The sequence below is a fragment of the Larus michahellis genome, chromosome 3, assembly GCF_964199755.1.
Source record: "Larus michahellis chromosome 3, bLarMic1.1, whole genome shotgun sequence".
Taxonomy (NCBI): Eukaryota; Metazoa; Chordata; class Aves; order Charadriiformes; family Laridae; genus Larus; species Larus michahellis.
Window position 1 is genome coordinate 70,671,721 of NC_133898.1, and position 23,997 is coordinate 70,695,717.

Genomic DNA, 23,997 nt, shown 5'->3' on the forward strand with positions numbered 1-23,997 from the left:
CTCCATTACAGCCCAAACAAATACAATCTCTACCCCTTATACTATACCATTTGTATCATGCTCAGGTCCCACATTATCCATTACATCCCCATTATTTACGCCCTTCCCCTCCCCAGCCGTCCTTTGATTTATAGACAGATATCATTCCCTTAGTCTATGGGCCACTCCTGTAAAATGTCCATAAAATGCCCATTGAGTTTACTTCTTTCACAACCTGGGTTCCATCTATTATGGCAATTGCTCAGGGCAGGAGAGGCAGTGCATTGTGTGGAGTTACTTGCTGCCAAAACCTATTCAGGTTGGGTCACATTTACAGGGCTTCTCGTGAGTGTTGTCCTCTCTTCAGGTGGTTCCTGCTATACAAGCAACTCAAACAATGTGTTACACCAATCTAAAGTTATATCCATTATGATCTCCACGCCTGGTCCCTTTGAACCAGGCTATAAGGTTTAACATTGCAATGCACTCCTCCCCTTGCCTGTGCTCCGGCACAGACTTATTTACAGGCTGCAATCCCTTCAGGGAAGTGCCTCCTCCAGTGTGGCCCTGTCCGCAGCCCCACATGCTTTGGGATGTATCTGCTCCAGCACGGAGTTTCTCACAGGTCACAGTCCTTTCAACTGGAGTTCAAACTGTAGTTACAGCATGCCTACTACAGCAGAACAGCAACAGCTGCACTGTGCTGGCCAAACACCAGCCCAGGCACGTGGCCAGCGCTGCTACTGAAAAGTTTCCAGGCACAGCAAAGATGATAAGTACAGCAAACAGCAGCCACTAGCAATCACTAGACTAATATACAGCAAAGCAAGCAAGTCCCGTGGCAAGCACAGGAGCCTGCCAATTAATAGCTAAACAGCTGTCACAGCTGTAAATCTGGTCCAGCACATTCCAATCAAATGTGTCGTTATCTTGAACCCCTCTGGCCCAGCACTGGGTGCCAAAAAGCACTGTTGTGGGTTAACCCTGGTAGGCAGCTCAGCCCCACGCAGCCCCTCACTCACTCCTCCACCAAGGGAGAGAAAACTTGTGAGTTGAGATAAAGACAGTTTTATAGGGAAAGCAAAGTTGCACACGCGAACAAAGCAAAATCAGGAATTCATTCACTACTTCCCATCGGCAGGCAGGTGTTCAGCCACCCCCAGGAAAGCAGGGCTCCAACACACCTAATGGTTACTTGGGAAGACAAAATCCCCTAACTCCGACTGTCCCCCCTTCTTCCTTTTTTCAACCGAGGTTTTATTGCTGAACGCAACGTCATATGGTGTGGAGTATCCCTTTGCCCAGTTGGGGTCAGCTGTCCCGGCTCTGCCCACTCCCAACCTCCTGTGCACCCCCAGTCAACTCGCAGAGAAGGCCTTGAGGCTGTGTAAGCGCTGCTCTGCAAGAGCTAAGCCAGCGAGGTGTCATCAACACTGTTTTCAGCACAAATCCCAAACACAGCACCATATAAGCTGCTATGAAGAAAATTAACTCCATTCCAGGCAAAAGCAATACATAAATTTGACCTTTGAGAGTGTGAATCATCAGTGCAGGCACCCAGGGTGGATTTATGCTCCTATTGATATCAAAGAAAATAATTTAGCAAACGTAACAGGAAGTGATCTTATATATTTGATTTTGCTACTTTTACCTAATCATTGCTCTAATCTCACAAACTTTACTGCCCACGTCAAGAATTTCTATACAACTTCTCACTGATAAAATAAGAATATAAAACTTAATGAACATTGGCCAAGAACACAGACTTTTCTGTTTAAAGATCAAACACCTCATACGTTTAAAAATACTTTTCTTCATCCCTACCAAAAGACAATTCCCATAAAAAAAAGCACTCTGTATGATCAATACCTCCAGGTAAAGAAAACAACAGGGAAGAAGGAAATAATTATCAATTATTCTTTCTCTTCTCAGTTACTGAATCGTAAATTTAAGTGACTGCGCTGCATATAGTCCGACACTACACAAATGCAGGGCAAGGCTAGAGACAAACCCCATTTCCCTATAGTCAAATTGCAGTCCTCAGTTCATCTGGCACTTCCAGAAACAGGAAGATGGTTTCAAAGAACACAGGCAGGACATCTCTGCCATATACACGTTAACATGCAACTTGAGGAAATAGGGAGAGACATTTCTGAATAGCACTATGTTGTAGCCACTTCCAATTTTCACTATAATTCCTGTCATTTTAAGCTACTAGGATACAGCAGCTGAATGTCCTCTAAAGCCATCAAGAACTAGACAGGCCTTACATATCATCAATAAAAAGACACCTTTACACTCATTGTCATCCATCTTCTAAAATGAATGGCACTCCCTTAGGAAAAAAAACCCCAAAGTTTAACCATTTCTGTCATTTATCATCTGACATCAATGACAAATGGTCATTTTGATGAAGGTTTTTTTCCAGAGTAACATAACATTTACAGTCATTTTGAAAGGTGCATTTCCTTTCCTGTCTCTGCATGAAGAGGGTTGTTTCTTCCTCAGGCAAATGCTGCTTTTCTTCCTTGTTTGGTGAGGCTTGCGGGTCTGTGTTGCCTAATACACTGGGTCTGACAGGGCTTCATGCCTTGGCAATCTGAGCGCAGAAGATCCATCCTGTTCCTCCTCTTAGACATTCAGTTCCCTTAGGCACAGCAGGATGACCACAGCCTGACCTGCTGTGGCACCCCTGTCCCTCAGCTCCATCCCAATGACCAGATTCTCTGCCAAAGGCAGGATCATAGGTAGTTCAGTTTTATTAAAATAAGATCTGGTTAGACAAGGAGTTAATTTAGGAGATAAATCACAGTTGGGACCTCTTAGGGGGTTCAAGGCTATCATGCGGTCCAGTTTTAAAACTCAAAATTGGGTATAGTATTTGGGCCAAGTTGTGGACCAGGACTCTAGTTAAGGTTAAACCAAGTCTAATAAAGGTAACCAGTTAGATTTGGGCTGGCATGGTAAGTACAGTTTAGAATGAATGTTGGTTAATGACCTAAAATCAAGATAAACTCATATTTGGCACGAAGTTGTGGACAGATCATGGGCTCGGTACATATTAAGGTTGGATCAAGATCTGTAGACCAAGGCATGGTTAGGAATGGCTGTTAGCCTGTGAGTGTGACTGAGCAATAAAGCAGATAAAAATAAGAATAGTAGACTGGTCCTCAACATAAGGATAAGACATAACGATGAGTAAAACAACCTCTTTGGGGCTACGTTTCCAGTCCCGTTATGGGTTACTATGGGAAAGGATTAGGAGCTTGGCATAGAATTGAAGTAGATGCCTACCCTGAGCTGGTCTGCCCATGGTCAGCAAGTACCAACACTAGATGTTGACAGCATATCCAAGAGCGTGTCAGATTATACTGCAACACATTTTAAATAAGCACACAGCAAAGTGTATAACGAATATTTCTTACAGAAGAAATAGCTTTGTGTTAAGGCTGAGGGCAACGCAATTATAAGAGCAACACAAGCAAGTACAAATGGACCTTCGTCTATAATATATACTGTTTCCAATGATCATTCATTACGTGTATAGGTAGGTAAATAATATACAGGCAAGCATTACTTGTTTCCCAACCAGGTATTTCTCATTGCTGACAAGAATGCACTGACTTCAATCACATGTACTACTGCCATTTGGCTCCAGTACCTATCTCCGCTAGCTGTGCAAGTGCTGGTGCCCTGCACATCACAGTTTCCTGGGGTACTTTTAAAATTTATTTATAACATTTCTCATTGCTTATGTTATCTATTCTTCTAGGCCTGCTTACACAACAGCCGTTTACAACAAATAATCCTCTACCCAATTCCACGTGAGCTTCTCCCCTATGGGTACACTGTTATTTTCCACTCAGTTCCAAGACTGGAAATGTTAATTTCCTGCTGCTCTGAGGCCTTCATCTATCAGCTAGAATTTGGGATGATAAGCTTTATTTTTCTGCTCTAGCCTTAAGCTTATATCTAGTCACCAGCACTACCTGATTTTAGGTTCAGTGCTATTCCAGGACACTACGTAGCCAAACAGCCACAGACAGCTCAGAAAATCCAGTGTCAATGTCAGAGAGCCACAAAACTTTAAAGTTGACTTGATTTGGCATTTTACACTTAATCTACAAACCACTGCAGATGTATAATGTACCCTCAGATGTGTTCAGATAAATGCATTTTCAGTTTATTCTAACTTTATGCAATTTAATGGGAATTAATAATTCTAACTTTATAGTAATCACAGCAAAGCATAGACCCGTAAGAATTATTTTTCTTAATTATTATTGTTAAATTATTAAGTCCCTTACTGTAAGACCCTTACTTCTAAGAACCAGAGCATGTACGTTGTCAAATTATTCTAAGAACAGATTATTTAAAAAAAAAAACCACAACAAAACCAAAAACAACAGAATAAACAAAGAAGCCTAAGCAAATATTTTCGTAAAGAAAACAACTCCCAAATTTTTAAATGGTATTTTTAATGGCTTGGCCCCCACTTTCGCCCTCGGTTCCCGATTTCTTCCCCCGTAGGCATCACACCCAGCCGCGCAGTGGCGGGTTGCGGAACCGGGGCCGGGGCCGGGGCCGAAGCAGGGGCCGGGGCCGGGGCAAGCCCCGCAGCCGCCGAGACCCGTCCCTGGCAGGCCGAGGCGGGCAGCGTTGAACGGAACGCTGCGGCCGCCGGAACGGCCGGGCCGAGCAGCTGCTTCCCGGGAGGCGGGATCGGGGACGGAGCTTCCGGCGGGCCGCGCCGCCGTCTCCGCCTGACAAAGGGCCGGGCGGTGGCGGCCGCTGGGCTGTGGGGTTCGGCCCGGTACCATGGCGATCCCCATGGTGCCCATGGAGACGCAGTTACAGAGCATCTTCGAGGAGGTGGTGGTGAGTCCGTCCCCGGAGCGCCGCCGCGGGGGCGGGGGGCGGTGCGAGCAGGCCAGGCCAGGCCAGGCCAGGCCAGGCCGGGCCCAGGGCCTGTCCGGGGCCCTGCGGCCCTCCGCGCTCCCTCTGCGGAGGGGATGGACGGGGCATCCTGAAGAGGATAAATCAGGGGAGAAAGAATTTTTTATTTTCCTAGCGCACTTCGTGGGTTGAAACCCCGGGGGTGCGGGATTGAAGCACCGTGAGGAGAGCGAGGTGGTTTCTCAGAGATGAAATCCCCTGCTCTGCTGAGCGTTTATCCGGCATCTGGCACAGAGTAGGACTGGGCATAAGTCCAGTCCTAAGGGGGAGGTGCTGCGTTTGTTGTGGAATAAGCAGTTTAAGGTGGCGTTTCGAAGGAGATTGTGAGAAGATGAATGTCTTAAAGAGACATTTTTCTTCAGCCAACAGAATGGTGTGAGCAAATTGTGGAAATACACCCCCACAAAGGTACTGCAAAATGAAGCATTATTCGGTAGGTCATTAGAATAGGATACAATAGACTATTTTAGTTGGAAGGAACCTACACTGTTCATATAGTTCAACTGCTTGACCAATTCAGGGCTGACCAAAAGTTATAGCATGTTAAGGGCATTGTGCAAATGCCTCTTGAACACTGCCAGGCTTGGGGCATCAACCGCCTCTCTAGAAAGCCTAATCCAGGTGAAGAAATGCTTCCTAATGTCCAGTCTAAACCCCCCCTGGTGCAGCTTTGAACCATTCCTACACATCCTGTCACTGTATCCTAGGGAGAAGAGATCAGCACCTCCCTCTCCACTTCTCTTCAGAAAGCTGTAGAGACCAATGACTTTGCCTCTCAGACAAACTAGACAAGCCCCGAGTCCTCAGATGCTCCTTATAGGACATTCCTTCCATCCCTTTCATCACCTTTGTTGCCCTTCTCTGGACACATTCAAGGACCTTCACGCCCTTCTTAAATTTTGGGGCCCAGAATTGCACACAGTACTCAAGGTGAGGCCGCACCAATGCTGAATACAGTGGGATAATCACCTTTTTTGACCAGCTATTTATGCTGTGTTTGGTGCACCCCATGATGCTGTTTGCCCTCTTAGCGGCCAGGGCACACTGCTGACTCACATTGAGCCTCCTGTTGACCAGCACCCCCAGATCCCTTTCTGCAGGGCTGCTCTCCAGCCACTCCTCTCACACTCTATACTTGTGCTTGGCATTAATCCATCCTAGGTGCAGAATCTGGCATTTGGACTTGTTACATTTCATCCTATTAATCATAGCCCAATGTTCTTGTCTATCTAGATCCCTCTGCAAGGTCTTCTGTCCCTCAAGAGAGTCAACAGCACCTCCCAGTTTGGTATCGTCAGCAAACTTCATAATGGTGCATTTAACATCCGGATCATTGATAAATATACTGAACAGAATCGGCCCTAGAATTGAACCCCGAGGAGTACTGCTGGTGACTGGTCGCCAGCCAAATGTAGACCCATTCATTACAGCCCTTTGAGCTCTGCCTTTCAGTCAGTTCTTCACCCAGTGCACTGTGAACCCGCTCATCCCACTGTTGGGCAACTTGTCCAGAAGGGTGCTGTAAGGGACAGTATCAAAATTTGCTCGTAGCATATTTGCCCATACCCAATTGATTTCTCCTTTTAGCACTGTCATTCAGATTGTGTTTTCACATATTTAACATTGTGATTTCACTGTGTTGTCATGATGCCTGTTTTTCAGCAATGTTATTTGCCTAAAATTTTTATGAAACAAAAAAAAAAAGGCCCTTACAAAATTTAATTGCATTTTTGAAGCCATAACTGAGAAAATGGCAAGTTGTTACTTTCACTGCTGCTTTTACCAACTGGGTGGACAGCAGAGAAACTTACCTAATTTTCTGTGCAAAACAGATGAGTATCGGTTTCTCTTCTACTTCTTGAGAAAGCTATGAGTAGCAGTGACAGGCAGTTGTATAGTCTGTACAATTGAGAAGGATCACCAGAAAGATTATTTTATTACATGCTCATATTCCTACAATAGAAAAATGAAAATGGATAGTGGTCAGTTATAGATCACTTCTGAGTATAATATGAAATTCATCTAGAAGGTAAAAAAAGTTGTACGATAGTGTTTTCCAGAACCCCTTTGCTGGTGTATTAGAGTAATGATGTAGAATGCTTTGAGCAAAATGGAGTTGTTTTTTTTTTAAAAAAAAAAAAAAGGGTGGAGGGCAGGCAGGGGGGGAAGGAATTATATTCATATATAGTCTTTCACCTGTACAAGACCATATAATCAATCAATGGAATTTAAAAAACAATGTACCTAAACTCAGATGGGAAAGTAACTGTATATAATTAATTTGTGTAACTGAGTGTCATGGAACATAAGTGGGACAAAAGTTTAATGGGATTCAAAGTATGAAAAAAGAGCTGCAATAACAGAATCAAACAGTTTCTCCAACTTCGGGAAGTAAATTCATCTCTAGGTGTTTAGAAGAAAAAAAACCCCAAAACAAACCAAAGAGCCTTAATCTGGATCCACAAGGTATGTTGTTTATGTGTTTATATGAAAACAAAGCAATCTCAACTCTGAAAGAGTCTAACATAGCAGAAGAAATATATCTGCCTCTGACACAGTCCCATAACAGTACAACTTATTCTTTTGTTCTTTGTCTTGGTGGTGTGATACTCATAGAAAATCTTTTCACAATAGCTCACTCAGAGTTTTTCTCTTACAGAAAACAGAAGTAATTGAAGAAGCGTTTCCTGGGTGAGTGTAACGTTAGTTTATATGTGCAAGACTTTCTGTATGCGTGTACTTTTTCACTTGTGTTCTTTCATTGGGTGCTGCTAATAACTAATGTTTTGGGTCTTTTTTGCATTAGTATGTTTATGGACACTCCTGAAGATGAGAGAACCAAACTGATCAGCTGCCTGGGTGCTTTTAGACAGTTCTGGAGCAGCCTTTCACAGGTTAGTATTTAATTTGTTGCTTACATGTACTTTATATACATTTTTAATATAGTGAAATCTGGTCTAGTAGACAAACATTTAAGCTATAAAGTCTGTGTCCAGTCATTCTGTGTCCATTCCATCTGGTTTCGGATATGGTGCGGTAAAGAATATAGGAAGACTTTGCAAGAAAAAAAGGAAATTATGTTCAAAAATTAACTTCTACAAGTTAGATACCTCTAGGCGCTCTTCTGTAATGGGAGACCTGGTCATCTTTGCTTTTGCTGAATTTGATCATAACTGTGAAAAGGAAAGAATAGTATGTAACATTTCTATTTTATTCTATTTTTTGTGAACTTATATGTGAAAAACAAAGATGACTGTAGAAATCAGTGTTTCAGATAGGAGGTGTTCTGTGAATTATTAAACAGGACACCAATACTGGACAACTGGACTTCAAAATGAGATCAAAAGACTTGGGAAAACTGTATCTTGAACAACTGGACAACTTCTACCATTTATAATCTTATTCTTCTGTTAGTTTCATTTTTTCATGGTAGGACACTAAATGAATCTTATAGTTTGTTTCACTACGTGTAAATAAATTCTTTTTCCCCTCTACTGCTTTTTCAGGAATCCCATGAACAGTGCGTCCAGTGGATTGTAAGATTCATTCATAGCCAGCATAGTCCTAAAAGAATTTCTTTTCTTTATGACTGTTTAGCGATGGCAGTAGAAACTGGACTTCTACCACCCAGGTAAGCTATGTAGGAATGAATTGGTAAATAGGATACATGGAAGTTGTAATATTAGAGGGTATTTTACAATGACATTGTAAAAACATTGCTGGAGAGCACGTGCTTATTATCTGTCATTCATTCTTGTATTGTCTCCTTCTGCTAGGATGGTTTGTGAATCTCTGATAAACTCTGATACGCTTGAATGGGAAAGGACACAGCTGTGGGCATTAACATTTAAATTGGTCCGGAAGATTATTGGTGGTGTAGACTACAAGGTATCTTCTCCCATTCTTTTCTTCGTGATAAGACATGTTATTTTCTTGCTTTGTGTTTATGACTTTATGTGAGAGACATCCTGCGTTTCAAAGTCTGCTTTGATTATGAAAGAAAAAAATAATTCAGTGAGACCACTTTTAATGCTTTTTCGTAGTTGAGCTTTACCTTAATAGATTATTCTGTAGAGACAACGTAACTCATCCTACTCTTTTCTCTATTACACAGTTATCTTTCATCCCTCTTTCAGCTACAGACTAAATACCCCTAATGCAGTTGCAGAAGCGGTACACATGGAAAAGTAATACTATGAAGCATTAAGGTTGAAGTTTTTGCATCTGCTCTAACCCCTGTTATGATGTAGGAAAAAGGTCCCGAAAGCTGAGTCTTTGGCAGGGTACACTCTAACAGAAGGAGTAGGAAACCATGCATGTCTTGCAGAGAATCACCAGCATCAGTGAGCATGCTAGTACAAAAAACCCATGAAATACAACATTGTCCTTTGGTCAGTCTGCACAAGCAATTGTTGGCTGGATGTCTCTGGATGCACATCAGAATTTCAGCAGTTATTTTCTCATCTGAGATTGGGAAGTTCCATAAGGAATTTAATGTAATTAGCATTTGTACTCTCAGTAGCAGTTTGTCTTCTGACACTTAGCAACAAACAGCTAATTTGTCTGTCAAAATATTGTCTGACCGCATTGATTGTGTAATCTTTCTGCCAGAAATAAAGAATATCTGGGAATGCAAATTTCCTGTGCTTTCTTTTAGGGTGTGCGTGATCTTTTGAAAGTGATCCTAGAGAAAATCTTAACAATTCCAAACACTGTGAGCTCAGCCGTTGTACAGCAGCTTTTAGCAGCAAGAGAGGTAACTGTCTGAATTTTATACATTAGTACTATAGAGGAAGGTAGGCTCCATTCTTTTGTCATTAATGAGTTTCTAGTAGCTCTGGGTCTCTGAGAGTTGGTACAGTTCAACAGCAAAGACTTACTCTTTGTGCTCTAATTCTTTTCTGTAATTGTATTTTATACAGTAAACAAAGAGCTTTTGGGGGATATGGTAGATAAGGACTAAAATCGCTAGCAGGAGAGTCCGGCCCAATGTTTGACTTGGCTAAGATAGGATGTATGAAATATAATATTGAGATTAATTGCTTTATTTTTTTCTTGGTGAATAAAAATAGTAGTTGTGTTCAATACTTTGTGGGCACATGTAGAGGCATAGTTTTACTTAGGCTTAAACAGTCTAATTTACACCTGTACAATTAAAAACAGGTTTTAAACAAATGCAGTACTATCAGGATACAACTTAAGAAAAAGTATTTTAATATCTGTTTTCGTGGGCTGCCTCAGACTAGCAGACAGACTATAACTTTGTTTACCTTATCCAAGGCTTTTACACTGATGTGTTTTATTTATAGGTGGTAGCGTACATTTTGGAAAGAAATGCATGCTTGTTACCTGCCTACTTTGCAGTTACTGAAATCAGAAAACTATATCCTGAAGGAAAACTTCCCCATTGGGTAATGATATGGTATCAAAGCATGTAATCTGGAGTTCTGTTCCACACAAAACAAAATGACTTATTTTTTTAAAGCAAAGTTTAAATGAAGACTTAAAATCTACTCAACAGTAATCTCTGTGTTTAGGCATCTAAATTAAGATACAGGCTTGATGTGATTGCTGCAGCAGCTCCTTGTGTTCTTGCATGAAATTGATGATGTAGTTTTGACCCATGGCTGATGTTCAAAACTCTTGAAGCACTGAGTTGGTTTTGTTGAATGCATTTGAAAATGCAGGTCACGCTTACCTACCAGTTAATGATTTCTCTTTGGTTTCAAGATAAAAAAAAATAATTTTAAATAGCTGACCAGTGGGTTGGGGTTTTTTCTGTTTTAATTCAGTTATGCAAAAATATTTGGGGCTCTGATGCAATGAAAATGGTCACTGTTTCCAAAAAGAATGTAATGTTGATCCAGTTTTTAATTTTGTATTCTGTTAAAATAACTAGGTGTCAGGAAAAGGATAAAACACCGACTCCCTTGAATTAATAGGGAGTTACTGACTTCTTTTGAGCCAAATTTTAATCCAGAGTGTACGAATCTAGGTCCTTTGTTTTTGCAGAATTGTTATCCGTAGGCAAACAGACGTGTTAATGAGCAGAAATGCTAACGGTTGTCTTAAATCATCTGTTACTAAATAGTGTGCACTGAAATAATATAGTCTGCATAGGAGAAACAGTTATTATATAAACTCTTACTTGAGTGCAAACTGAGAAGAGTACTTCCTGCCCTTCTTCGTAAGGTCATGTTTTTTCTTTTGTGGTTTTAAGTTCTGGATGACTTTTCCAACTTGTCGAAATGTGTAGGAAGCTAGTTATTTTAGTAGATTCTTGCATATTTCATTAACATGTGTAAACATATTTAAGTCTTACATATTCCTTATAAGTATCTGCAACTTAAACCCTTAACTTACTTTTTTCTCCTCTTCTCACCCAGTTACTAGGTAATTTAGTATCGGATTTTGTGGATACCTTCAGACCTACAGCAAGAATAAATTCCATTTGCGGTAAGAGAATGACTTCATTAATTACTTCAAAATAAATTAATTTATTTTGAACTATTTTGTTTCTTGTAACCTTTTGGGGCATATATTCATCTAAGCAAAATGGCTCAAAGCTCATATTTCACATAGTATCTGTACTCTTGTCAGTTTGTTCTCGGACTTGCTTCTCTTCAGTTTTTGCTATGAAAAGGAAAATTCATACTGATGTGATCAAATGACTTTTTTGCTACAAGCTGGTAGTGGAAGTGTACTACTCATTACATGTCCATATAGATTCTAACTACAATAGACATTAAGAAAACCATAGGTTTTGTGTGATGAAGGATTTTGAGTTAATACAGATCCACTGGTATGCTAGTCATAGCATAATGTTTTCTGACTTCAGTTTCCATTGGGGCTTTTGTAGCTGCTCAGCCATATCCCTATTGTTGCAGGCTTCTGTGTGAACGTTTCCTAGCTTGGATGAGTACAGTCTGTCCTCTTCTGTGACAGGAAAAATCACCTTTTTTACTGCTGGAAATCTGAATATTAAAATTTTGGCTGTTTTAACTGTGATGCCTGTTGCATTTTTCTTCAAAAAGATAAAAATGTCTTCTGTTTGCTTTGAGAATTAAGTAGCTTAATAACGCCTGCATTATATCTTGGATGTAAGCAAGGTTTATTGCAATTGAGTTTCTTTAGTGCAGACATTAAGAATGCAAATTCATCTGTAATGCTCCAGAGCATTTTGTGTTTCAGAAGCATGTAGTTATTCTTCTGTTGGAAGTGTGGCGTAGCTTTTATGCATATGACTCGCAGGGATCATGGACAAATTTTTACAAGTCTTGTATGTGTGAATGACTTGTAATAGATAAGGTTGAAGGGGAGAAAGATATTTATTTACTGCTTGTTTTATCTGATAATAATATGGCCAGTCTGGACAATAGAAGTCATGGAATTTGAACTGACAGTGAGATTTAGGTCAAAGTTGAGGCACCTACATTTAGATGCTGATATACAGGTGCACTAGGGTCTCGGTTCAGATGCCTGTGTTTAAGCAGCTGAAATAAATCCTAGGTGTCTAATCCACGGTGACTAATAAGTCTACTTTTACCCTACAAAAAACTGTTCCTATGTGATCAGCTGAATTATATTGGCCTACACTGACTGAATTGACTAGATCTCCATTGACTGTAATTGGAGTACAGATGCTTGTATTTGATTTGTTTACTGAACAGAATCCTGCCCACAGTTTGTCTTACAGGGTGAATGAAGGAAATTTGAAAGACTAGATTGTATACGTAGATTAGTAATACCATTGTCTTTGTGGAAAGGGTCAGTGTACCAAAATTAAATCCCTAGGTCAAGTGGTTGAAACAGAGCAGTCTTCTGGTAACCTAAAAGGGCACTTTTAGATTAATATTTGTAAATACTTTTATTTTTAGGGTACCCAATCTGAACAAAGGGGGATTTTACTCCTTAGAGATTTTATTAACTGAAAATTGGTTAGAAAAATAAAACCAGCCTGAAGCAATCCTATGGTAAAATGCTTTAAACAGTGGAAATTTAAGGAGAGCATAAAAGTGGCTGAGGCCAGTTTTTGCATCAGAATGATTAAACAATAGGCCAGTTTCACTGTTTTAGAATTTGTTTCATTGCATGTAGGTCGCTGTAGTCTCCTTCCTGTGGTAAATAACTCAGGTGCCATGTGTAACTCTTGGAAGCTGGATCCTACAACCCTTCGTTTTCCTTTGAAAGGTCTCTTACCATATGATAAGGTATGCCTTATTAAGTTTCTTAAACACGTTACGTTCAAAAAATACAAAGCTTTTATATCATTGCTTGCGGGGGGGGGAATAATTTCATCTGTGAATAGCTGATTGTTCCAGCTAGGCTAACATTGAAGATGTCGATATTTTCACTGTGTTACATATTTCAATAATTTCAAGCTATATTTAGAGGATCTTTTAAGTAGCATGTGGTGTAACTGCTGCCCGGGATGCTGAAGAAGAGATGTCTTATGGGCATCTGCATGTGAGAGAACAAGTGAGAGTAGAAAATTGATTGGAAAAGTAATTTAGCTGTGGGGAGATGAAAGAGAATGCAAAGGTAATTTCTTCTTTTCTGTGCTCTTTGCTATTCCATAGGAAAGATAATTTTACAATTCAAGTATAAGTTAGCTTATTTAAACTTAAAACTGTGAGCGAGAAATAGTGGTGTACTGAAAGAATTTAAGAACTGTAAAGGATCAAGACAAAAATCCACATTATCCAGTGTCCCATTCCCCATATCCTAGGTGTCTAAGGAAGGATATGAAGATAGTATATCTAATGACATACATAGTGTTCACACTTTACAGCTGTTATAATTTTGTGTGTTTCCTGAGACAGATTTAGTTCCTATCTATTTGGTAAACCTTCCTCCTCCAAATATTTATCCAGTATCTTCTTGAGCCCTTGTAAACTTTTAGCATCCCCAACATCCGTTTGACAAGGAGTTCCACATTTCAACTTCATGTTGCATAAGGAATTGGCTCCCTCCATTTGTTTTGAACCTAGCTTCAGATAACATTTTGCTTTAAAGTGATTCAGCAATTGGAAGATGCAGTGAGCAGTTGTTCCATATCTGCTTTCTTTGTGCTTATGATTTTTATGGATCTTGGTCATGTTCTCCCTCCCTAGTCTTACCTGTCTTCCTTTGAGTTCTTGACGGTCCTCCAGTATTTCAAGGCTGTTTCAAAAAGTGTGCCGTTCTTTTATTGGATGAAGAATGTTCTTCTACTCGGTCCCCATAAAACCTGTCACTTCTTAAGAACTGCGATTATTTCCTCCTTTCGTTTGGGTATCAGAGAGCAAAAAGATTTGCCAGATAACAAATACCTGCGTAAATTAAACATTCATTCTTAAATTGTTTAACTCGGTTAAACATAAACTCAGTATTAAACAATCTTGAGGCAATATATGTTTGTATGTGTTTGCTTCTTTTTTTTTTTTTTTTTAAGGATCTGTTTGAGCCACAGACTGCTTTGTTGAGATACGTGCTGGAACAACCGTATTCAAGGGATATGGTCTGCAATATGCTAGGTCTGAATAAGCAGGTACTGTACTATGCTGTAACATGTGATTTAATTCTGCATAGAATCTGCACTATTCTTTTTCTCTTTTCTTTGCTATAGCTAACTAAGCAAAACAGTTTAGATCCAGAGAGTGAATTTTTTTTATTTTTTTATTTTTTATTTTTTTTATAAGATCATATTAGGTTAATTGGACACTGTTGTTCCTATCATTTGTATATTGCTTTACGAATGTTAAATTGAAAAGTAGAGATTTAAAATATGATTTTTTTTTTTGCATTGCTTTTTTTTCCTATAAGGCCAGCCTCAAGTACACCTTTGACAGACAGTAGGAGACTGCTAGCTCAAACAATAAAAATGATTATTGTTCATGTCATTAGTTTTTAAAGCATTGTTGTACTCTATGTTATATTGGCATGTTATAGTACTAGAATAGTGAAAAGCTGCGTTTTGTTTTGTTACATTTTTTCTTTTTATACCTTAGAATGGGAGGGCTTAGTCTGACTTGGGGATCCTTGAGGCTGGCCTCATAGTCACTGTTTTGTCTTTTCTTTTTTTCTTCCTTTATTTTTGTTCTGTCCTGTCTTGTCCTGCCCATCCTCCAATGCTCTAGACCTTGAACATTGCTCAGGTATGTTCACAACCTTACTGTTGTATTGTGACTAACGATACGCTGGCCGCTTTGTAGCCACTGATTCCAGTTAGAGAATACATGTACAGTCAGGGCTTGAAATTGGCAGGACCATTAGTCAAGGGCAAATTCTCACTACAAATCTCTAGAGATATGAGAGATGTAGCATAAAGCTGACAGTCAGTGGTCCTTTGGTCCTATAATTTTCGTTGGAATGGACTCCTACCATTTCCCTTACCAGTCATAAGAACTTTTACTTTGTCTGCTGGAATTTTCAGATGAGGAGAGATTCTTAGTTCAAAATTTCTTTCCTTATACCAGTGGAAAAACATCCACTGCCCTTGATTGTAAAATTATAAAGCTGCAAATACGTGATTGCTTAAAAACAAAAACCAAAGCTTTACTAGCAGAATTTTCTTATCACTAGGAAGCCTCAGTAACAAACTTCCCAACAAGGAATTATAATATTCTCCAAACTAGGTGAAAGAAAGGTAGTACAGAATACCATGTGAAAAGTAGTTCCTTATAATTTGACTCCTTGTTTAAATAAATAAATGCCTTAGCAAATCAACCAAGTGAACTTCTGCTTGAAATTTGAAATTACGAGTATTATATTTACAGTTGATCCCTTGTTACAATAATCAATTCCACACCTACTTTAAAAAACAGTGTTTAAGATTTATAAAATAGCGTTGCAGTTTGCAATACTATAGTGAAGGTTGTGTCAGTGTTTCCATTTAAGAAACTTTTTTCGGATTTGTAACTTGACTATAAAATTTACATGATCCTGAAACCTTGTGTATATTTCCCATTGTAAGTGAAATACACCAGTACTCTTTCTGGATTGGGACAATGTTTTTGAACGCGCAGATTCCTACATCTTGGCAAACAGTACTCTGTGTTGTATATGACAGTCTTTTGTATTTGAGATATTAAGCAGCTGAAATATTAAACCCTGGAAACAAGCTGCTAGGTTTAGTATTGAAATGAGTAGTATTTGTATTCTGTGTCTATTTCTGTGTACATTCAGTTAATAAACGAAACTCTTCCTCTGTACATCTTGTAACTGATAAATAATAGAAGATCTAGACAAAAAAATATTGAACCCATTTTATTCTTGTAACTATGAGTGGTCTGTGCCTTCAGGTCAAAAAACATTGATGTAAAAAATGCCATTTTTAACTCCTACTTTACTGTCCTCTGAAAGTAATCAAGGAAAATTTAAAGGACATAATAAAATATGTTGAACTATACTTCCTAAAAATTGTTTGGTAGTATAGGAATTCCTACACAAAGTTTCAACCTAGCATGAATTTTTATGGCCAAGGAACAAACTTGAAGAACGTAGCTTATAAAGGAAATGCTGACAGAACATGAACTATAGCTGTGCTGCTACAATTACACCAGCATAAAGATGTTTAGGCTGTTGAAAATTTGTGAGTTAAAATTAGCAATATAGAGTAGGGTGGTGTACTGGTATAGAACAGGAAATAATGTTCCATTTAAAAATTAATGTACTCTGTGGAAAACGTTAAAACTTTATACATTTTTTAGGTAGAAATTAACTTCATGTTATAGTTGAATTTGTTAATGTAGCCACCTATAAAAAAAAATAGTAGCATGCTTTTTAGAAGTTGTCTAAGTGCATTGATGCTTTCAGTAAAATGGCTTATAATTTTGTATTTTATTAATAGAACTGAACTAACCTGCAGAAATGAATTTTCAGTGTAATAGAAGACACTTAGAAATGCAAATAGTGCCAAGTTTGTTTCAAAATAAACACGGAAACACTTCAAAGCAATGATCATTATTTATTTATGATCATTAATTATTTATGTGAAGCTGCTTGTATGCCCTGTCAACTATTTGCACAGATCCAGTTGCAGGATTGGAGCCTTCATTTGAATCATTTGGCATCACAAACTAGGTATGGTTCAGCCAAATTTGTCCTAGTTCTCAAATATTCTTGAAGGTGAACAATGGAATTTTCTGGTTCAATCTTACCTAAGCAGATCTATGCAGATCTATGTTAGAAAACTGTTCACTAAAGCCGTGTCTGAGTTGTGTTTAAAAATAATTTTAATAAAAAAAGGTAAAAATCCAGATGTCCTGTTAACCTTGCAGAGAGAAAAATGAAGGTAAAATTTGTTATGTTTAATGATTCATATGTTCTTTTCAGGATTCTAAGTTTTGCTGTGGGATTTTGTTGTGGGATGAGGTTTTCTAATAACTTTTTCAAGTATACGGATTTAAGTCCAGACGTAATGATACAGACTTCAAAATGTTCCTTCTGTTGGAGCCTGGGCATTTTTATTTTTTGCTACTGTGTACTTCTGTGTGGGACAGTACCTTCTCTTGTATACCTGTTTGAACTGTTCTATAGGAAGTAGAGGTTTAAATTGTATTTTATCATGTATGTTTTCATGCTTTATGGTTGGACTCAATGATCTTAAGGGTCTTTTCCAACCTAAATAATTCCGTGATTCTATGTCAACTTATATTCTCCTGTTAGATGGGGTGATACTCCTAATACTTAATTATCTTTTAAATAATTTGCTGAGGTGTGTAACAATCTGCTTTCGGAAAATGAGTAACAGTTCAAAGCGTCTTAATCCACTGATGCCAAATTAAGATTCAGTTTAGGGACCATACAGTTGGTTCTTAAAATGGAGCTTTAGTAATGTCTTAAGGACATGAAGTCACTCTGAATGTTTTGGTTTATATCATTGCCTTCTCTGTATGCAGACTTGTATGAAGAATAAAATCCCATTTTTGCTTGAATAATTGCAGTCGGGATTGTATTGCAGTCATCTAAACAATGAAAAACTTTGTTAAAATTTTATTTCTCTGGGTTGGGAAATATTTGAAAGAGGAGGTTATTTTCAGCTGTCTTGTTTGTGTAATGTTATAGAAACTTTTAATTAGCAGCTGTTGTATTAATGCTTTTGCTCTTTAAATAGTATATTTGGCTGGTCACCTTTTAAACCAGCAGTGGTTATCTGCAGCTCTGAGTGGGAAATATCTATGCCATACTCTGTTCGGGTGACTGTGTAGTTGTATTCTTTCCTACCTACAAACCAGAATAGTTTGCTTGGAGAAGATGCTGTTTATGTGTAAGCAGAATCATTAAGTGAAAGGAATGATATAATGCAATATTCAAAAATTGACTTTCCCTTTTGTTTTTAAAATATGATGCTGGTTGATGCTGGGAACTTACTATCCCATATTGTTAGTGTTAACATGGCAGAGTACTTAATTTAAGGGGTGTGATTATTTTTTATATATTACTGATAGAATTGCCTAGGTTGGAAGGGACCTTTCAGATAGTCAGCATGTGTGTTGAGAACACTTGAGTGCAACTCCTTTGGTGAAACTTACTCCTTTTTTTAATAAAGAAAGCATGAGAATGCCTACTGAACTTTGTAGAATTAGAATCAGGCATAATATAAACAAAAAAGCTTTAAGGTTTTCTGTCTTGGTATCATACAGTTCTGGAAAATGGAAATGAGAGGGGGCTATAGTTTTGTCTTGTATTAACTACTTCAGGCATTTAACTTACATATTTTGAATTGGACTTTTGGAGACACCATTTACTCTCGCGGGGATCTTGGGCTCTGCAGTTTGGTCTTCTGAATCCATTTCTTAAGTGTAGATTTTTATTAAATATTTTTGAGCTAAATGTCACTTGCTTAAAATACTTGAAAACTGTAATATCTTGCAGCTAGCCTTAATTATACTTAAAATACTTTTCTTTTAGGGAACACTGTTAATGTTATCTGCCTTCCCCACCTCCACCCACCCCCAAAAAAAAGTCCACACATGAACCAACCAAAAAAAAAATAAATAGCCCAAACCAATTGAAGCTTTGATCTGCTGAAAAAGTACCACTAGTCCATCAGAGGGTTGATCTCGAGAAATTTTAGTATCAAGCTGTCATAGTAGTGCTTTTTTCCCCCCTGTATTACCTGATGGTTTAATAATGTTTTCAATGAGATTATGTATTTATCAGGTCTTTAAGTATTATTTTTAGGACAAAATGGAGAATATGTATTTATATCACCAAATCACAAAGACTGGAATAACATACTCTTTAGGGGAAAAAGCATAGTGGTTTTGAATGCTGTATTTTTCCATATATAATCCAAAACAGTGTTTGGGATTTTGGGGGTTTGTTTGTTTGGTTTTGTTTAAGCCATATAAAACATTAATTCCTACTTATTTGTGAGGGGAATCAGCTCTTGCCTATATTTTTATTCATCTCAATATATACTGAGATGTTCTTTAAGTTATGAGCAATTAATAAAATAAGGCCCCAATCCTGCAAATTCTTATGCAGCACAGTATTTTATTTCAGAGTCCTCCAAAACTATAGACACAAAATTTGTGCAAAACTATATATTCACTGAAAATACAGAAAAAAATGTGCCAGAAAATTAAATTAATGCAGATAGAATATGAAGCACTGCTATATTTCTTATTGAAAAAATATTTTTAAAGCAATAAAAGCATGATTTTTCATATTAAAAGAGTGAATTTATTTTCTTAATTTCCCGGTTCCTAAATTTTTCACAATCTTAGAATTATTCAGAATAGTGAAAATTCCTACTGGAAATTCTGGCGTTCTTTTTAACAGTAATAATTTCCTGATGTATTCTTTGAATAACTTTATTCTAAATTAATATAGCCTAACATGGTTAGGCTTTTTGGACGTTAACCCAGTGCTTAGCAAACTATTAAATTTCAAGCCCTGTACGTAGTAGTTTTGCATGCTGGATTATAAACTAGTCTGTAGTGTTGTCTGTTGCACCCTGCTCTGCTTCGTAATTAGTTGCTTTGGGAGGGGGAAAAAAACCAAACTACAAAAACCCTAAAGTACTCTCTCAGCTGGTGCTGTAAACCTGTAAAGTGGTTGATCCGTGGTAATGGCATTGTGTACTGGAAGAGAAGGTGAAACTGTAATCAATGCTTCCTGTTTTAGTTAGAGGTTTGTGTTAAGCATGCTTCAGGAAAAGCTAGAATTGTAGCTTTCTGCGGTTTTGAGCTGGTGAAGAGCATGCAACAGGGGATGCTGTTCACTGTATTTTGTCAACTTTTCCCATTCTTGCATTTTATTTTTAATTGAAGAGAATCTTTTTTTTTTTTTTTCATGGCAAAAGACTACCATCAATGAAGGTAGAACAAGCGTCTCCTTTCAGCATCTCTCTTTCCTTTTATTATTTCTTTCTTTATTAACTAAAAGGGGTTTTTTAGGCTGCCTGGCTAGTAAGTAAAAGAACTCATCTGAGGCATCCCTAAAGCATTTTATGAGTATTTGGGTGATCTTTTTAAACTTTTTTTTACATACACCTTTTTGCCTCTAGAAAGGGATACTGCGTTTTCATGATTAGTCTTTGAGCAGCTCAGTTCCTTTTCTTTTGTGTCATTAAAGTAATAATGTTTTATTTAAGGCTGCATTATGTTACAGGCATCAGGTGTGTTATAAAAAAAAAAAAAAGAAAAAGGAAGAAGTGACTGTTCCTGAATAGAGATTGTAATGAAACAAACAGAGGTTAGATTATTTCCGAAGTGCTAGCACACAGCTTTTTGTCCTTAGTAATTGTCCTTTGTATGAGTGTAACTACACGAATGCAGGGTAATAACAGGTTGTTGCACTAAAGAACTTGTGACACTGTACTTGGTGGTCTTAAATTGAAGATTTATAATCTGAATTCCAAACCACTGGTAGTGGGCCTGCTTTACATACATCTGTAATAACTTATGTATCTGAATATATACTCCATTCCTTACTTGATCATTATTAAAAGTCATCAGGGAAGGTGTGTATTTTAAGTGATTTGTGTGTTTGCGTAGCTCACTGTGTCGATTGTGGCAGTCTAACATCTAAAGAGCTCATCACTATGATACGTAATTTCTGTTCTATTCACAATAAGTAGAACAAACCATTTTTATTAGATTAATTTTCAAGTCTTCTTGATCTTATCTTGTACCAGGTGGTGCTGTGTCAGTAGGACAGCACCTAATTATAGGGGTATTAATCAGATATTAATTCTGCTACTAGTTGTAGGTAAGCCCAAAATGAGAGTGAAAAAGAGAATAGCCAGTAAACACCTGTATCATGTATTGGGATCTTTCCTCTGAGTTTGGTGGTATAATTGATTTATCTTTTTCTTTATGGTGATCCCAACTTTTGAGAAGGAGAAAAGAGGGAAGGAAAATTAAAAGCCAACAACAAAAAACCTCAAAACAAACAAAAGAACCCCCACCAGCGTGTCAAAAGGATGGACTTTGTTTTCCATGAATGCAAGATCAGAGAGATAACATTCTGCATGAATTTATTACAAAACACAAGCAAAACCCTCAGATGTTATTTGTGCATTGATGATCTCTGTTTTGCAACTTAGTAGGGAATTATGTAACATATGATAAAATGTAAAAATCATCATGACCTGTAACATAGTGCAGCTTTAATACACTGGCTTATCCTTAACTTAAGTTCAGACTTCATTTCATGCTTCCCAGCCTTCTGTCAAAATCCTGTACTGTAACTGCAACTGTACAAGTTCTGAAGTTAATGGCAAGGCTTTTGGAATACTGTATCTGATCTCTGCCTTACAGCACAAGCAGCGCTGCCCTGTGCTGGAGGACCAGCTGGTGGACCTTGTGGTGTATGCCATGGAACGGTCTGAGACTGAAGAGAAGTTTGATGATGGTGGAACCAGTCAGCTTCTGTGGCAGCATCTCTCCAGCCAGCTCATTTTCTTTGTGCTCTTTCAGTTTGCAAGTTTTCCTCATATGGTCCTGTCACTCCATCAAAAGGTAAATTGTTCGTATCGCTCCCACACTAAGAGAGATTTTAAAAAAAAAAAAAAAAAAAAAAAAAAAAAAAAAAAAAAAAGTTTGTGCTCTGTAGAAGTAAGTCAAATTCTCAAGTTAAGTGTCTGCGAGCTAGGTCTGTTTCTAGTGTATTCAGGTACAGAATGTTGCATTACATTTGTATTCAAATTGTGCGAGTAATTAGAGTAAGAAGATAAACTGGCATAATTCAGAAGACACAAGTACTGTGCTGTTACATCCAATTTACAATGAAGCTTCAAACAGAGTGAACGCCTTGTTCCGTTTGTGAGCTAAAGAAATACTCTATGTAAATCGATGCAAGAACTTACAGTTTGTCTAATCAATCTAATCAAAGCAATCTAATCAAAGGTCATTTGTCCAATTACAGTGATATTGGCAATTACAGTCCAAAGTTGTTATTATTTCCAAATAATTCCGTTAAAACTGATACACTTCCTAGTATTTTTTTTTTTTTTCTTATGCTCAACACTTCTCTTAATTCTAAGAGTAGTGATGCCAGTCCTCCATAAGAAAGGAGAGGAGGGGTTACAGTAAGTCAGCAACAGCCTGGGCACTTTGCTGAGAGGAAGGTATGGCGTTGATGGTAGGAAAGGGATATTCTTTCTCCTCACTATAGTATTAGCTTGTGGCTATTTAGATGTAGTTCCTAACATGCACTACACATTGCTCCATCTTCATTTGTCCACTGTCCATGTTACATCAGAATTTACTGTGTATGTTTTACTTATGATGGATTCTAGTTCTCTGCTCTTTCTGGTATCGCTGAAATTAGTTTTACTAGGTTTGCATTCCTTTAATTACTCTTAATGAATCATTGAAACAATAGACACTATACAACACAATGGCACAAATCTGATCTCAAACTAAAGCAAGCTAGATGATAGTAGAGGTTAAGAGTAGAGTACTGGTTATTAGAGAATTGCTATTACAGGTGAAGAAGTTTTAAATAACAAAAAAATAAATCCAGATGGGTCCAGATAAAGCAAACTGATTTATTCTGGTTCAGAGACTTTCTTTATAAAGCCTGTGGCCTGCTGCTGTCAATGGCAATACTGTGCTTGGCTGCAGGGCTACAAGGTGACATTTTAAGTCCAATATGTTAGAGCTGCTAATTTTTCAAAACAATGATCCTCAAGAGCTAAATACCTTTTAACATTAATTGCTCTGGCCCTCACAGAGTTTGTTTTTCTGTTACAACTAATGTACCTGTTTGCTGTCTTTCTGAAAAGATGACGTACATTTCTACCTAAATCCTGCTATAAAATTCTCTGCTGGAACTGTTGTAGTCTGCCCTCCTATTTCTATAGGAAACTTTGCAGTGATTTTTCTTCTGCATGCAGTAGTTGTCTGTTACTGAGTGTTTTTGACAGTTGGCAGGCCGTGGTCTCATTAAAGGAAGAGACCATCTGATGTGGGTGCTACTCCAGTTCATCTCTGGCAGTATCCAGAAGAATGCCCTGGCTGACTTCCTCCCAGTTATGAAGCTTTTTGACCTCCTGTATCCTGAGAAAGAAGTAAGTCTTCTCTCTGAAATTAAAAGTTTTATTCTTAATTCAACTTGACACTTTCGTATGTCAATATTACTGTCATTCTTGAGTCACTGTTGCAGCAGTGTGCTGCATAGTTGGAGAGAGCTGTTTCATAATTAAATGAAGATTTTCAGGATTTCCTAGCTATGTTTTTCCAGTAACCACATTTATGGAGTGTTTTAGGGGCGAAGAAGACTTCTATTAAGTAATCTCTTCCTTGACTTTGGTTTTACTAAGGTTTTGAGGAGCTTGTTAAAGTATTGAGGATACTACTAAGGAATAATACAGAATTATATTGTTACGTCTGGGCTGTAACAGAATAATACACGGAGAAATACTTTCAGGTGCAGGGCTGAACAAGACACTTCAAATTTGTTTTGTATTAATGGTTACTTAAATTCATTCTGCAGTAGCAAAGCAAATCTTAGTCGTGCTTTGTACTTTCCTCTAGAATTAAGGTTCCTGAGGAAGGGATAATTAGGGGAAGTTCTTAAACTTCCATCATGACAGTGTTGTCAGCATGAAGTCCTGATGGCTTACTC

General features: G+C 38.1%; 1 protein-coding gene across 4 annotated transcripts in view; it reads left to right on the plus strand.

The window, feature by feature from the left end:
* The first annotated feature begins 4,697 nt into the window (after positions 1-4,697).
* Positions 4,698-23,997, plus strand: part of MED23 (mediator complex subunit 23) — a 39,053-nt gene continuing 19,753 nt past the window's right edge. For 2 of the 4 annotated variants that reach the window (XM_074580704.1, XM_074580706.1), the window contains exons 1-13: positions 4,698-4,857; positions 7,595-7,626; positions 7,742-7,829; positions 8,442-8,566; positions 8,712-8,823; positions 9,593-9,691; positions 10,245-10,346; positions 11,322-11,391; positions 13,033-13,145; positions 14,369-14,464; positions 15,054-15,071; positions 21,687-21,887; positions 23,297-23,440. In XM_074580704.1, the coding sequence (XP_074436805.1) occupies positions 4,798-4,857; positions 7,595-7,626; positions 7,742-7,829; positions 8,442-8,566; positions 8,712-8,823; positions 9,593-9,691; positions 10,245-10,346; positions 11,322-11,391; positions 13,033-13,145; positions 14,369-14,464; positions 15,054-15,071; positions 21,687-21,887; positions 23,297-23,440 (1,260 nt within the window). In that variant the 5' untranslated portion in view covers positions 4,698-4,797. The remainder of the gene's footprint in view (positions 4,858-7,594; positions 7,627-7,741; positions 7,830-8,441; positions 8,567-8,711; positions 8,824-9,592; positions 9,692-10,244; positions 10,347-11,321; positions 11,392-13,032; positions 13,146-14,368; positions 14,465-15,053; positions 15,072-21,686; positions 21,888-23,296; positions 23,441-23,997) is intronic. The other 2 variants (XM_074580705.1, XM_074580707.1) reach the window with 1 other exon arrangement.